This window comes from Pelophylax lessonae, assembly GCF_965119305.1.
Source record: "Pelophylax lessonae genome assembly, chromosome: 7".
NCBI lineage: Eukaryota > Metazoa > Chordata > Amphibia > Anura > Ranidae > Pelophylax > Pelophylax lessonae.
In genome coordinates this window covers 121,204,409-121,218,265 of record NC_138774.1, presented here as the reverse complement: position 1 = coordinate 121,218,265, position 13,857 = coordinate 121,204,409, and the positions used below count along the sequence as shown (strand labels likewise).

General features: G+C 46.1%; 1 protein-coding gene across 1 annotated transcript in view; it reads right to left on the bottom strand.

The window, feature by feature from the left end:
• HPRT1 (hypoxanthine phosphoribosyltransferase 1) overlaps positions 1-13,857 on the bottom strand; it is a 149,732-nt gene that overhangs the window by 74,611 nt on the left and 61,264 nt on the right. Inside the window, exon 4 of the mRNA XM_082263818.1 lies at positions 12,753-12,818. Within this exon, the coding sequence (XP_082119944.1) occupies positions 12,753-12,818 (66 nt within the window). The remainder of the gene's footprint in view (positions 1-12,752; positions 12,819-13,857) is intronic.

Here is a 13,857-nt window from a genome sequence, read left to right as displayed (position 1 = left end):
GGGAGGATTCCTCCTCCAACCAAGTGTCCTGGGCAGACAGGTTGCCCAGGACTCCACCCCAGCCCGACAGGCTGGCATCCGTGGTCACTACCGTCCACAGAATTGGCCGGAAGGACTTTCCGCCCGACACCGCTGGGGACTGGAGCCACCACAAGAGATCCATTCTGGTTTGGCGACTCAGACACTCTCAGGTCCAAGGACTGAGGCAGTCTGTCCCACCTGGCCAAAATCTCCGCTTGAAGAGAGCGCGTGTGAAATTGTGCAAATGGTATCGCCTCAAAGGCCGACACCATCAACCCCAGGGAGCGCATACAGGTCCTGAGTGACGAGGATTCGTTGTCCCCGAGGGACCTGACCTCGCTCTGCAAGGTCCGGAGCTTGTCCTCCGGCAAGAACACCTTTGCTTGAGTAGAGTCCAGGACCATTCCCAGATACTGGAGACGAACCGAAGGCGACAAGGTCGACTTCTGAATGTTGATGGTCCACCCGAACTCTTGGAGCGTCTGGACCGTAGTGGACAGATCGCGCAGCAGGCTCTGGCTGGCACTCGATCTTAACAGGAGATCGTCCAGATATCCCAAGACCGCAATGCCCTGTGCCCGCAACAGGCGCCAACACTTTGGTAAAGACCCTTGGAGCCGAAGCGAGACCGAAAGGCAACGCCACAAACTGGTAATGCTCCTCCGCGATAGCGAATCAGAGGTACCTCTGATGACCCTCGAAAATGGGGATGTGTAGATACGCATCCTTCAGGTCTATAGAAGCCAGGAACTCCCCCGGATTCAGGAGGGCCACCACCGAGCGGAATGATTCCATTCGGAACTTTCGAACGCGCACAAAGCGGTTCAGCGCTTTTAAGTCCAGAATCGGACGCACCTTGTCCTCCTTTCTGGGCACGGTGAACAGATTCGAGTAAAAACCCCGAAACCTGTCCCGATGAGGCACCGGGACGATCACCCCCTGAGCGAGAAGATCCTGCACCGCTTGATGTAGGTCCTGTAACCACCCTGGGGTCAAATGAAGATTTAAGTGAAAGAATCTGTTTGCCGGCCGTGACAGAAATTCGATCTTGTACCATGACCGAATGATTTCCTGAACCCACCTGTCCGTGATTCGGAGCAGCCAAGGTTGGAGGAAACCGTGCAAACGTCCCCCCACCCCTGAAATGGGTGAGGGCGCCCCTTCAGGCAGAGGCGGACTGAGCCGCCGCACCGGCCTGGCCGGATTTTTGCTTGCCAAACCAGGGCTTCTTCTGGCCACCTTGGCCCTTGAAGGGTTTTCCCTTGTTCTGTGCCTTAAAGGCACGAAAGGACCCCTGAGTAGGTTTAAAGGAGGGGGCCCGCTTACCGCGGAAAAACTTACCCTTAGGGTTCTGGGGCAGCAAAGTGCTCTTACCCCCAGTGACTCCTTTTACCAATTCATCCAGGGATTCCCCAAAAAAGGCGAGACCCCGCATAGGGGATATCAGCCACCTTCTTCCTTGATTTTTGGTCAGCCGACCAACATTTCAACCAAATTAAGCGACGGTTAATCACAGCGACACTGGACAGGCGTAGTGCCAAAGGGGCCTCATTTAGAGCCGCATCGCACAAATACATGACCCCACGGTAGATCTGATCCACCATCTCCACTGTAGCGGGAGGGGCAGAATCGGCCACGAGGGTGCGTTTGAGCACCTTGGTCCAATCCGCCACAGCCTGAGCCACCATCACAGAGGCATAAATAGGCTTGAGCATGGAACCCACCACCATGTAGGCGTGTCGGGCAAGAGATTCCAGCCTCCTATACGTAGGGTCCCTAAACACCGGAGAGTCCTCAGCAGGGAGCAGGGTAGATTTATTCAATCTAGCCACCGTGTGATCCACCTGAGGAGGCACACACCAGCGCGCCATCGTAGTGGCCGTAAAAGGGTAGAGAATTTGAAACTTCTTAGGCACCACAAAGGTGTGTTTTAAATTACGCCATAGCTCATTCACCTTAAGGTTGAAACTCTGCGGGGCAAGGAAAAACCTGCGCCGTCTTGCGGGTTCCTCCTCCAAATGTAGTGTTTCCTTCACCGCTAGGATCAACTCATCCATAGCTGCGCGTTCCTCGGGCGACCCAGCGGGGGGGGGGGGTCATCCACCCCCCCTGCGACCTCCGCCTCCCCCTCAGACTCTTGCGGGTCCTGAGAAGAGTGAGACCCCGAAAGTGCCACGCTACCTACAGCAACCATATCACACTCAGAATCGGAAGAAAAGGAAATTCTAGGCCTTTTTCTAGCAGCACGTTCAGACATCAGCATATCCATTATTTTACACCAAAGTTGCCACAACAGCAGCCAAATAAGTGACTGTAGAGGATTCAGAGGACCCTGAATCCCCCAAAGCTGGAGGAAACTTGCTGTCCTGGGATTCCATAGCAGAAATAAAATTTTTTTTTTTTTTTTTGGAACTGGCCCTTTAGCACTGTGGACCCCACAGCACACCGCTATTGAGACTGACACACAGACCCCCCGCAGGGACAAAACTGACCACGAAGAGTGCACAAAGCAGGATAAGAAAGGAACAGCAGGACAGACACCCCACAGTGCGTTACCAGCTTCTTCGGTCGGCTCTGTGAGAAAGGAGGAAGTGATGTCACCGCTGGAGGCTGAACTAAGCTGCAGGCCAAGGGAAAATGGATGCCTATGTAAACTAATGGGAGGCTTCGGCAAGATGGCCGCCGACGTGCTCGGAACTATCGTGTTGCCACACACAAGATGGCGCCGTAAGGCGCGAAAATACACTACATAGCATGCTGTATGAGCGCCCACAGTGAAGCCAGACATGCTGCCCACACTTAAAATGGCGGACCGGCGGTCTTTTAACCCGCAACGGTCGCCGCATGTGTCTGCATCCCCAAGCACCCTAAAGTGACATTAGGAGAGGGACCCCCAAAACCCCCACACAGCACTGCTGTGAGAATAAAAACCCCCGCAGGGACCGGAACCAGGGAGCCCAAAACGCACAGACACAGGGGACACCACAGACACACAGGACTGCCGACCCCAGACAGAGGCCCCACACACACCTGTACTCTATCAGTGTCCACTATCAAGTAGATAAGGGAGTCCCTTGTAGTGCATTAGCAAATCTCTCCCAGCAAGGAGTGTTGTCTCCAAGGGTTAGAGAGGCTGGATTCATCCTTTTTTATGGATAGTGTAGGACCCACTGACAATGGGGTACTTTGATGTAGTGGTGGGCTTGAGCACGATATGGCCATATGGTGGGACCAAATCCTTATTTTTATTTATGGATTGTCTTCATATTTGATAGTCATTTCTTTTGCATGTGTGCGCTATTCTTTTTTAATATAGAGGCCCCACATAGAATGTACTTATCTGTACCCGATGGCGTGGGGTGCCTCATATCAAGCGGGAAACCGCCCACCTTCAGATGGCAGGGGAGTGCCGCCAGCCCAAAACGCAGGACACTATCAATGCACGGACGAAGCTATGCTGTGTCCAGTGAGGTAGCCACCTCACATGGCTGCATCCCAGATGGACAGGGATGGGTCGTTTGTGAGGCCAGGGCGAACACATAGCCTGCGAAATGCTCAATGGCGGGCTGGGGTTCCATCTGACCCTTTGTCCTGGAGAACCAGGATGGTCAGTCCGATTCCCAGCTCCGCAGACGCCGTCTTCATCCGAAGATCCATTAACTAGTGCTGATAAAATAAGCAGCTAGCAATGTAAAGAAAAAATTACATCTTTTGAAAATAAATCATAAGAGAAAAGGCTGAGACTGTAGCCTCAGCACAGGGAAGCCTATCCACTCCTGAAGCTAGGCAGAAGACAAACTGGATTGGGATGGCTATTGCAGGGGGGTATTGGACTAGAAGGACAGACCCCATGGGTTTGACTATGTATATTTATTGTTCTTTTACAAGTCTTATGCCTAGAAACTCCTGTGGAGATGAAGTCAATACCCCATAAGTGAAGACTGTATGAGTGGGCAGCGACTGTCGGAGGACGTAAGAGAAATACAAATTTTCTTTATCGTACATCACAGGACACACAGCCGGTAATAATGACCGACTATCTGGGATGTCCTAAAACAATGCCCATGAGGGGAGGGGACTCAGTAGCCCCATAATTGCCCTGGGCAAAGAAATGAGCTTACACTGCTGCCTGAAGTACGCTACTTCCAAACTGAGCCCCTTCTCTGGCTCTTACATCCACTTGGTAAAACTTTGTGAATGTATGAACTGAAGACCAGGTAGCAGCTTTGCAAATCTGAGCCATAGACACTGGATGATGCACTGCCCATGAAGCACTTATCCTCCTGGTAGAGTGAGCTTTTAACCTAAAAGGTGGAACTTTACCCTTTAAGCCATATGCCTGAGCAATGACCTGACAAATCTACTTGGAAATAGTGGAACTAGTTGCAGCTTGGCCTTTCTTCAGGCCTTCTTCAGTTGATAAAAGAAAACAGTACTACAAATAGTGCCGACATCTTTAAATAGACTGACTGCTCGTACTACATCAAGAGAATGAAACAAATATTTCTTCTGTAGTCTGAGGACTCTGAAAAAAGGAAGGTAGAATATCTTGGTTTAGATGAAAACCAGAAACTACCTTAGAGGCAAAAAGGCAGGATGAGGGCCTGTCCAGATGAAGGATGAAAAAAGGCTCTTTGCAGGAAAGACCTGCCAATTCCGACACTCTTCTGGCTAAGGGTTATGGCAACCAAAAAGATCAGTTTCCTTATCAAGAGAACCAAGGGAATATGCCTGATAGGCTCAAAGGGATGCTTTTGTAGCACAGAGAGCAAAAGATTTCAGTCCCAAGGACATAGGGTTGGCTTGACTGGCAGAACCATGCGAATCACACCTTGCAAAAAAGCCTGCACCAAGGAGTGCATTTCTAATGGTCTCTGAAAGAAAATAGATGGCGGAGTTCTGCCCCTTAATGATCCCTAATGCCAGATTCAAGTCCACTCCTACAGCTGCCAGAAAGTATGTGAACCCTTTGGAATGATATGGATTTCTGCACAAATTGGTCATAAAATGTGATCTGATCGCCATCATCTAAGTCACAACAATAGACAATCACAGTCTGCTTAAACTAATAACACACGAAGAATGAAATGTTGCCATGTTTTTATTGAACACACCATGTTCACAGTGCAGGTGGAAGTAGTATGTGAACTCTTGGATTTAATAACTGGTTGAACCTCCTTTGGCAGCAATAACTTCAACCAAACGTTTCCTGTAGTTGCAGATCAGACGTGCACAAAGGTCAGGAGTAAAGCCCCGTACACACGTACCGAATGTCGGCCGAACGATCGGCCGTCTTTTGTCCGGTGCTGTCCTGTCGACTGAAAAGTGCTAAAGACTGCACACGAATTTTGTCGGCCAACAACAGCCGACTGCAGAAGTGATGTCATGTGATGGTTAACTTTCCGTGTGTTTTTTCTTTTCTGAGCATGCCCAGTCTTGCTAATCTGCTGTTTGTCGGCCGAATTCTGTACTGACTGGCGAACAATCGGCCGTTCTGGTGTTGGCCAACAAAAATTTTAATGCCTGCACAACAGATTCTGTTCGGCCGAAAAGTCGCTGGCGGTTGTCGGAAGCATCATACTAACAAGCCGACAATCGGCCGATCGTTCGGCGGCCGAATATTTACGGCCGACAATCGCGATGTGTGTACGGGGCTTAATTCTTGACCATTCCTCTTTACAGAACTGTTTCAGTTCAGCAATATTCTTGGGATGTCTGGTGTGAATCGCTTTCTTGAGGTCATGCCACAGCATCTCAATCGAGTTAAGGTCAGGACTCTGACTGGGCCACTTCAGAAGGCGTATTTTCTTCTGTTTAAGCCATTCTGTTGTTGATTTACTTCTATGCTTTGGGTCATTGTCCTTTTGCAACACCCATCTTCTGTTGAGCTTCAGCTGGTAGACAGATGGCCTTAAGTTTTCCTGCAAAATGTCTTGATAAACTTGGGAATTCATTTTTCCTTCGATGTTAGCAATCCGTCCAGGCCCTGACGCATCAAAGAAGCCCACACCACCATACTTCACAGTTGGGATGAGGTTTTGATGTTGGTGTGCTGTGTCTTTTTTTCACAACACATAGTGTTGTGCGTTTCTTCCAAACAACTCAACTTTGGTTTCATCTGTCCACAGAATATTTTGCCAGTACTGCTGTGGAACATCCAGGTGCTCTTGTGCAAACTGCAAACGTGCAGCAATGTTTTGTTTGGAAAGCAGTGGCTTCCTCTGTGGTATTCTCCCATGAAATCCATTCTTTTTTAGTGTTTTACGTATTGTAGATTCGCTAACAGGGATGTTAGCATTTGCCAGTGACTTCTGTAAGTCTTTAGCTGACACTCTAGGATTCTTCTTCACCTCATTGAGCAGTCTACTCTGTGCTCTTGCAGTCATCTTTAACAGGACAAACACTCCTAGGGAGTGTAGCAGCAGTGCTAAACTTTCTCCATTTATAGACAATTTGTCTTACCGTGGACTGATGAACAACAAGGCTTTTGGAGATACTTTTATAACCCTTTCCAGCTTTATGCAAGTCAACAATTTTTAATCGTAGGTCTTCTGAGAGCTCTTTTGTGCGAGGCATCATTCACATCAGGCAATGCTTCTTGTGAAAAGCAAACCCAGAACTGGTGATTTTTATAGGGCAGCTGTAACCAGCACCTCCAATCTCATTTCATTGATTGGACTCCAGTTGGCTGACATCTCACTCCAATTAGCTCTTAGAGATGTCAGTCTAGGGCAGTGGTGGCGAACCTTGGCACCCCAGATGTTTTGAAACTACATTTCCCATGATGCTCATGCACTCTGCAGTGTAGTTGAGCATCATGGGCAATGTAGTTCCAAAACATCTAGGGTGCCAAGGTTCGTCATCACTGGTCTAGGGGTTCACATACTTTTTCCACCTGCACTGTGAATGTTTACATGGTGTGTTCAATAAAAACTTGGCAACATTTCATTCTTTGTGTGTTATTAGTTTAAGCAGACTGTGATTGTCTACTGTTTTGACTTTGATGATCAGATCACATTTTATGACCACTTTGTGCAGAAATCCATATCATTCCAAAGGGTTAACATACTTTTTCTTGCACCTGTATTTGAAGAAAAGAAAGAATTATTCCATTGACATACTTACAAGGATGCAATCTTTTGGATTCACACCAAGAAATGTAGGATCTCCAGACCCTATAAAAGATTCTCCTAGAGACAGGTTTTCTGGCATTCATTAACGTAGCCAGAGCTGGACCAGAAACCCCACAATCTTTTAAGATTCTGGTCTCAATAGCCAAACTGTCAAATTCAGCGACAGTAAAGTAGGGTGGAAAATAGGACCTTGGGAGGGCAGGTCTGGACGACATTGAAGCAACCATGGCTCCTCTAATGCTAATTTTACAATTTCCTCATACCAAGGTCTCCTGGGCCAAGCCGGAGCCACTAGGATCACCGGCTTCCCCTCCACCTGAATTCTGCACAACAGATGTGGCAAAAGCTGGACCAGAGGGAACGCCTAGATCTGGTTGAACCAAAATGTTGGCAGATCAGTCTGAAAGACTCGGGATGCAGGGACCACTCCCCTGGAAACAACTGCTGGCGACTTAGAAAGTCTGCCTGCCGGTTGTCCACCCCAGGATGAAAAGATGAAAACTGCTGCAGAGCAACTCTGGAAATCTGTTGGATAGAATCCTTAAGGGCATCTACCACAAAACACAAGGCGTGAGAAAACTCTGCCAAATCTTCAGAAGACTCCCCTTGAATAGGCAGACTTCTAGTCACCCTTTTAAAACAATCCTTTAAGGATTGGCAAACTCATATAACCACTATATCTGGTTGAACAGCAGAGCAAGAAATGGAAAGGAAGCTTTAAGTAAGGATTTCAACTTTTTATCTGCTGGATCCTTAAAAACCTGGGCATTATCAACCGGACAGCTCAAATTCTTGTTCACAGAAGGAAAAAGCAGGGTCTATAGGATAAAGCAAAGAAAACCTCTTTGAAGGCAAGAACAACTTGTCAGGATGATCCCAATCCTCATACACCAGCTGTTCCAGCAGGGGATGTAAAGAAAAAGCCAGGGAATTCTGCTGAGGGTGCAAAGAACCCAAAGAAGAAAAGGAGGCTTCTGAATTTCCAGAGGTCATTTAAACCCTGTCCGAACCATTTCGGTGGGGGACTGAATCAGTCGCCTCAGAGTGGGATGCTAAAAATGGTTCCTCAGAATCTGAGCCCTCAGAAGAGGAACCATGTTCATCCTGCCCCTTTTCCAAATTCTTAACAGCCACCTCTTCAACATCTTCTGCCCAATCTGGCTCTAAACCAGAAGCCCCTGCAAGACCTTGAGAGACTAGGAGCTCTGCTGCATCCCTGCTGGGCCTGGGTACAGGGGGGGGGGGGGGGGGAGATCTATCCTGTTTTCTCCCGCCCTGTGATACAGAAGCAATCATTACAGCTATTTTAACTTCAAGGCTAGCCAAAGCAGATCCCAGGTCATCCTTAGTAACCTAGGTAGACACTGAGGCATTGGAGGTAACAATACCTGATAAGCGTAATGGCTCAGACTGACCTGTTGCTTCAGGCTTTTTAAAGGGTTGATAGCACAGCGGGAGCCAAAACTAGGACTATTTAATCTTAATGCAGGAACACTTGTCCCTGTCCCTTTCCCTGCTGCGCCCCCCTCCCCCACCTTTTCCTGGAAGACATTGCTTTACATAAAGAACCAGAAGTAAGGTAACAACCTGTTGCACAAAAGGTGTACAAATACTGTGATCCAGCACTGTACAGCTATCACAGAACAACTACCCTTCGCCTACCGTGCCCAAGCATCCAAATTCACATGCCCAAACAGAAAATGCAACCTGCTCTGTGTCCCATAGGTCTGGGTCAGCAGCTCCGCTTAGCAGAGAACAGTCACATCCAGCCAGCAGCACTGCTTAGAAGAGTGAGAGGCAATCCACGTGCAAGTCTGTGACATCAGTGAGCGCCCACAGATATATATGGAGAAACTGAGCCAAGCTGACCGGAGAGTCCAGACACAGACAATACATTTCTGCCGAACAGCAACATCTAGTGGTCAAAACTTGGTATTACAGGCTAGGAGAGAAAATGAGCAATTCCTTCACTGCAAACTGTTTTTTTTTTTTAAAAGAGAGGGGAAAAAAGGAACAGACTTACCAGTTCCGCCGCAGGGTCCTATACACGACCCAAACTTTACCCATCACAGCGGGCTTCGTCAATCAGACCTTCAAAAGGACCAGGTCCCCCTTTTCATGGGGTCCACACCCTTGGACCTGTAGATAACCCTGCTGGCAAACTCCTTGGGATAATAAATAACCAGGGTTCCATTTATCAGGATCCAGCGCCCACATGGGTCACATTACAGGCAAAACCTTGGGTCTTAGCCGAGGCTCGTGTACCATCCACTTAGCGTTTAGTCATCCGAAAGGATCCGATCAAAACACCCCCTTACTGGGACATCATTTAGGATTGAAGAGCTTTAACAGCCATGACCACCACCTTGAAGAAACTGGCTAAAAAACGGAGGTTCTTACTGTATGGGAGGAACTCCCTGTCTATTGGTTGCCAGTGTCCAATCACCTAAAAGTAGCATATAAACCAGATAGTCATTATTAACGGCTCTGTGTCCTATGATGTACGATAAAGAAACATATCCTAAAGAGACTATACCACCTGGCATTATTGTTCAAGAGAAGGATGGATGAATGAAAACATTATGGCCATTTGGATTTCAAAGGTTTGCTCCAGAAGACCTGGAGGGCTCTAAAAGAAGCCAGCTCTGTTTGTGATCATTTCTGAGCACATTTAACAGTAAAGACAAAAAGGGTTGCATAGGATTTTTCGAACACACCTAGCAGTTATTCTTAGTGGACTTACAGGTCAGCTACAGCCACTAGATGTTTCATGCAACAAGCCATTTAAAGCCCCGATGAGGGAAGAATGGAGTAGATGGATGCAAAAAGCAGGTGGTAGCTTGACATCTACAGAAAGAGTGAAAAAAACAACCATTACTGAGATCTGCAATTGGGTCCTAAACTCATGGTTTGGCATCAAACCAAATGGTGATTGTAAAGTCTTTCAAAAAATGTGGAATCAGCAGTGCCATGGACGTAACTGAGGATGATCTAATATATAGACAGTGACTCAGAAGACAACAGTGATTCAATAGAAGTTGAAGAAATTAATGTGTCTGGAACTAATAGTGATGAAGAAGACGAAAGCAGTGATGCAACGGAGGCTGAAGTGATATGCTCAAAGCCAAGTGTGACGCATAATAAAGTACCGGTATGTAAATTTTACCTACAGTAATTACAAAAATAAAAAAAAGTGTTCCGTTTTAAGTTTAAAAAATTGATTTCCTAATTTTGGGTTGGAAAAGTGGGGGACGTCTTATACATGGAAAAAAATCGGCAAGACAATAGCCCCAAGGTATTACCAGAGCATCCCTCGCTCTCGCCACAAACTTCAACACTTTTTAGTTGAGGGGGGACGAAGAAGATCCACATCAGGGGTTCCCCATCGCAGACAGATCTAACTAAACAAATTCAGGTGCAGAAAACACTTTCCCTGATCCAGCATCTGATGACTGAGGTAATCCGCCTGCAAGTTTTCTATGCCCAGAATGTCTACAGCAGAGAGAGCTCGAACGTGAAGTTCTGCCCTCCAAAGAAAGCGTGAGGCCTCCAGCGCCACTACTAGTATCGCCTTGGTGGTTGACATGGTTCTACATGTAGAACCAAGTGACAGTCCACCTAAAAGTAATAATTTTAGGCCACAGAACTGGATTGTGTGCTCACTGGACAAGTGGTGAAAGCAATAAGCTGGTTCAAACAAATTCTACTCCTGTGCAAACAAATCCGGCCTTCCGTTAGCTAAAAAACTCAACTCCGTAAAGAAACACCATACAAATGCGAGACAGAATGAGTGATCTTACACCTTACATCTATTTGCAGGCTCGCTCTCTTTCAGATGCATTTTTTCAGGACCTACGTTTACCAACCATTCCCACAAATGTCCGTGGACAGAACTCTTAACGGAGATATTTTGGAAGTCGAGGTTCTTCTAGAAATCAATTCTCTGTAGTTGTCCCAAAGATCTGGACCATATGCAACCCACATTTTAAATATTCTCAAAACAGGAGCTTGCCTCTAAACAGATGTATATAATTATGATCCCTAAAAGCAGAGGCAGGGCTTCAGACCGTCAAGAAAATCCCAGGCTTTCTCCTGTCCCTTGATAAATACAAAGTGTTTGATTCCCACTCCTTGGACAATTGTGTTACATAATGCAGAAGTGGAGATTTGGGGATTCAGTACTCTCATGGATATCTGCACCATACTCCTACCCTTTTGCCTCAGTTAGATATACAGGATATCACTCCTGCACTTAACATTTTCTGAGACAAGCAATAAGGTTGCCCTCTCTCCTCGATCTTTATTTTGGCCACAGTACCGGTCACTGGGATTTCTTATACAGGGCTTAAAAATCAGATCCATTATTGCAATCTTACCTAACCTCCACCGACTTCTTACCGAATTTGCCAACTTTTAGGCCTCACAGTAAATGAAAATAAATCCACAGCTCTGAACATTGCATTATCCTGCGAAGCAGTCCATCACATTCAGCCTCGGTTCCCCTATCATTGGTCTACGTTGACTCTGCATTATTTGGATATTAAACTGACCTCTCATTCTTCCCTAATTTTAACAAATTACTAACCCCTGTTGAGATCCTTACACATTTCAGCAGTCATGGAAATTCCAATCAATGTCATGGACGCAATGAAAATGACCATCCTTCCCAAAGCTTTGTACTACATCCACACCTTACCAATTCAAGTACAATCCCTTTAGCTACATTTATTACAGAAACAATCTAGAGTTCTTCCCATTCTGCTTTGTGCACAGGTTGCAGGGAGGTCTGGGAGTCCTCAATTTAGAAAGATACTGTAAAGCCACACAATATTCACAGCTCTCTTTTTTTTGCAAGCCAACACATATGTACCCATTTGGGTGTTTTTTTTTTTTTTTAGTACCAAACTGTGATTCTATCTTTATCTTAGTTAAACTTTGACTCCCAGACACTCTCCTCAAGTCCTCTTGTTACAGTCAAACTCTAATTTAATTTAATTCAATACTTGGGTAAGTTAATGTCCCCTTTTTTCCCTTTACTACTGATCATACTATGCTCCAGGAATAGACCAGCCAAGGTCCTCTATATGGTGAAATACCTACAGCTTTACAGTATATATTTTTAGTATATAGTTTTCTAACCTCACGCGCCTTCTCATCTTGGGCATCCCTGCAAGAACATGACCAGGAATCTTATACAGAATGTCACTGCTGCCTCCAACTCAGACATTGGATATCATCTCTAAGGAAAAACTTGAGTTCCCATTTACAAAATTAGTCTTTGAACATACATTGCTTGCACTCTCCAGGGTCTCCCAGACTTCTATTTCTGCTGTACTCCACTTTAAACCAGCGAGGACCCCATTCATTTATCTTATATTTCTAGAACTAGGATCGGAATTTTAAAATAGTGAAAGGCTCCTCCACAAAATCAACTTCTCTGGCTTCAATACTTTCTGGAGCATTGACCTGGACCAAACAGAAGGAGATGTGCAAAGGCAGTCTATACATCTTACAGGATTCTTTTAGAATGTAGGGAGTCTCTATGCCAGAGTGTAGAATAGGCTGCTCAGAGTAGCCTCTGTTCTGCGTAATACAAACCTTGCCTGTCAATGTGGAAAGATCATCTCCTCCTATAACTTTTATGTCACCTGTAGACTGATCATTCTAGAAGAAAGAAAGAAAAAGAAGACAAATGTCAACACACCATTAGACAATAACTAAATATGCAGAAAAAAAAAATCATCTTTTACAGGACATTTTTATAGGCACATTTCTCACACTTTTTAAAATAGAAAGGACTACAATGAGATTATAATATTATATATATTTATTATACACACACGGCTCAAAAAAATGAAAGGAAAACTTTTTAATCAGTGTATAGCATCAAGTCAATTAAACTCCTGGGATATGGACCTGGTAAGTTTAGTAGCAGAGGAGGTTGTTAATCGGTTTCAGCTGCTTCGGTGTTAATGAAACTAACAGGTGCACTAGATGGGCAACAATGAGATAAACTCCAAAACAGCGTGGTTTTACAGGTGGAGATCACTCATTTTTTTTTTTTTTACCCTACTCATCTTTTCTGACTGCTTTTAACTAGTTTTGCATTTGGCTAGGGTCAGTGTCACTACTGGTAGCATGAGGCAATACCTGGACTCTATAGAGCAGTGATGGCAAACCTTGACACCCCAGATGTTTTGAAACTACATTTCCCATAATGCTCATGCACTCTGCAGTGTAGCTGAGCATCATGGTAAATGTAGTTCCAAAACATCTGGGGTGCCAAGGTTCCCCATCACTGCTATAGAGGTTGCACAGTCAGTCTAACTCCTCCTGGATGGCACATCAATATGTGCCATTGCCAGGTTTGCTGTCTCCCCCAGCATGGAGGAGATTCCAGGAGACAGACAGTTAATCTAGGAGAGCTGGACAGGGCTGTAGAAAGTCTTTAATCCATCAGCAGGACCGGTACCTGCTACTTTGTGCAAGGAGGAACAGGATGAGCACTGCCGGAGCCCTACAAAATGACCTCCAGCAGGCCACTGGTGTTAATGTCCCTGACCAAACAATCAGAAATGGACTACAAGAGGGTGGCCTGAGGGGCCCGATGTGCTCTAGTGGGCCCTGTGCTCACTGTCTAGGACTGTGGAGCTTGATTGGCATTTGCCACTGAACACCAGAATTGGCAGGTCTGCCATTTGTG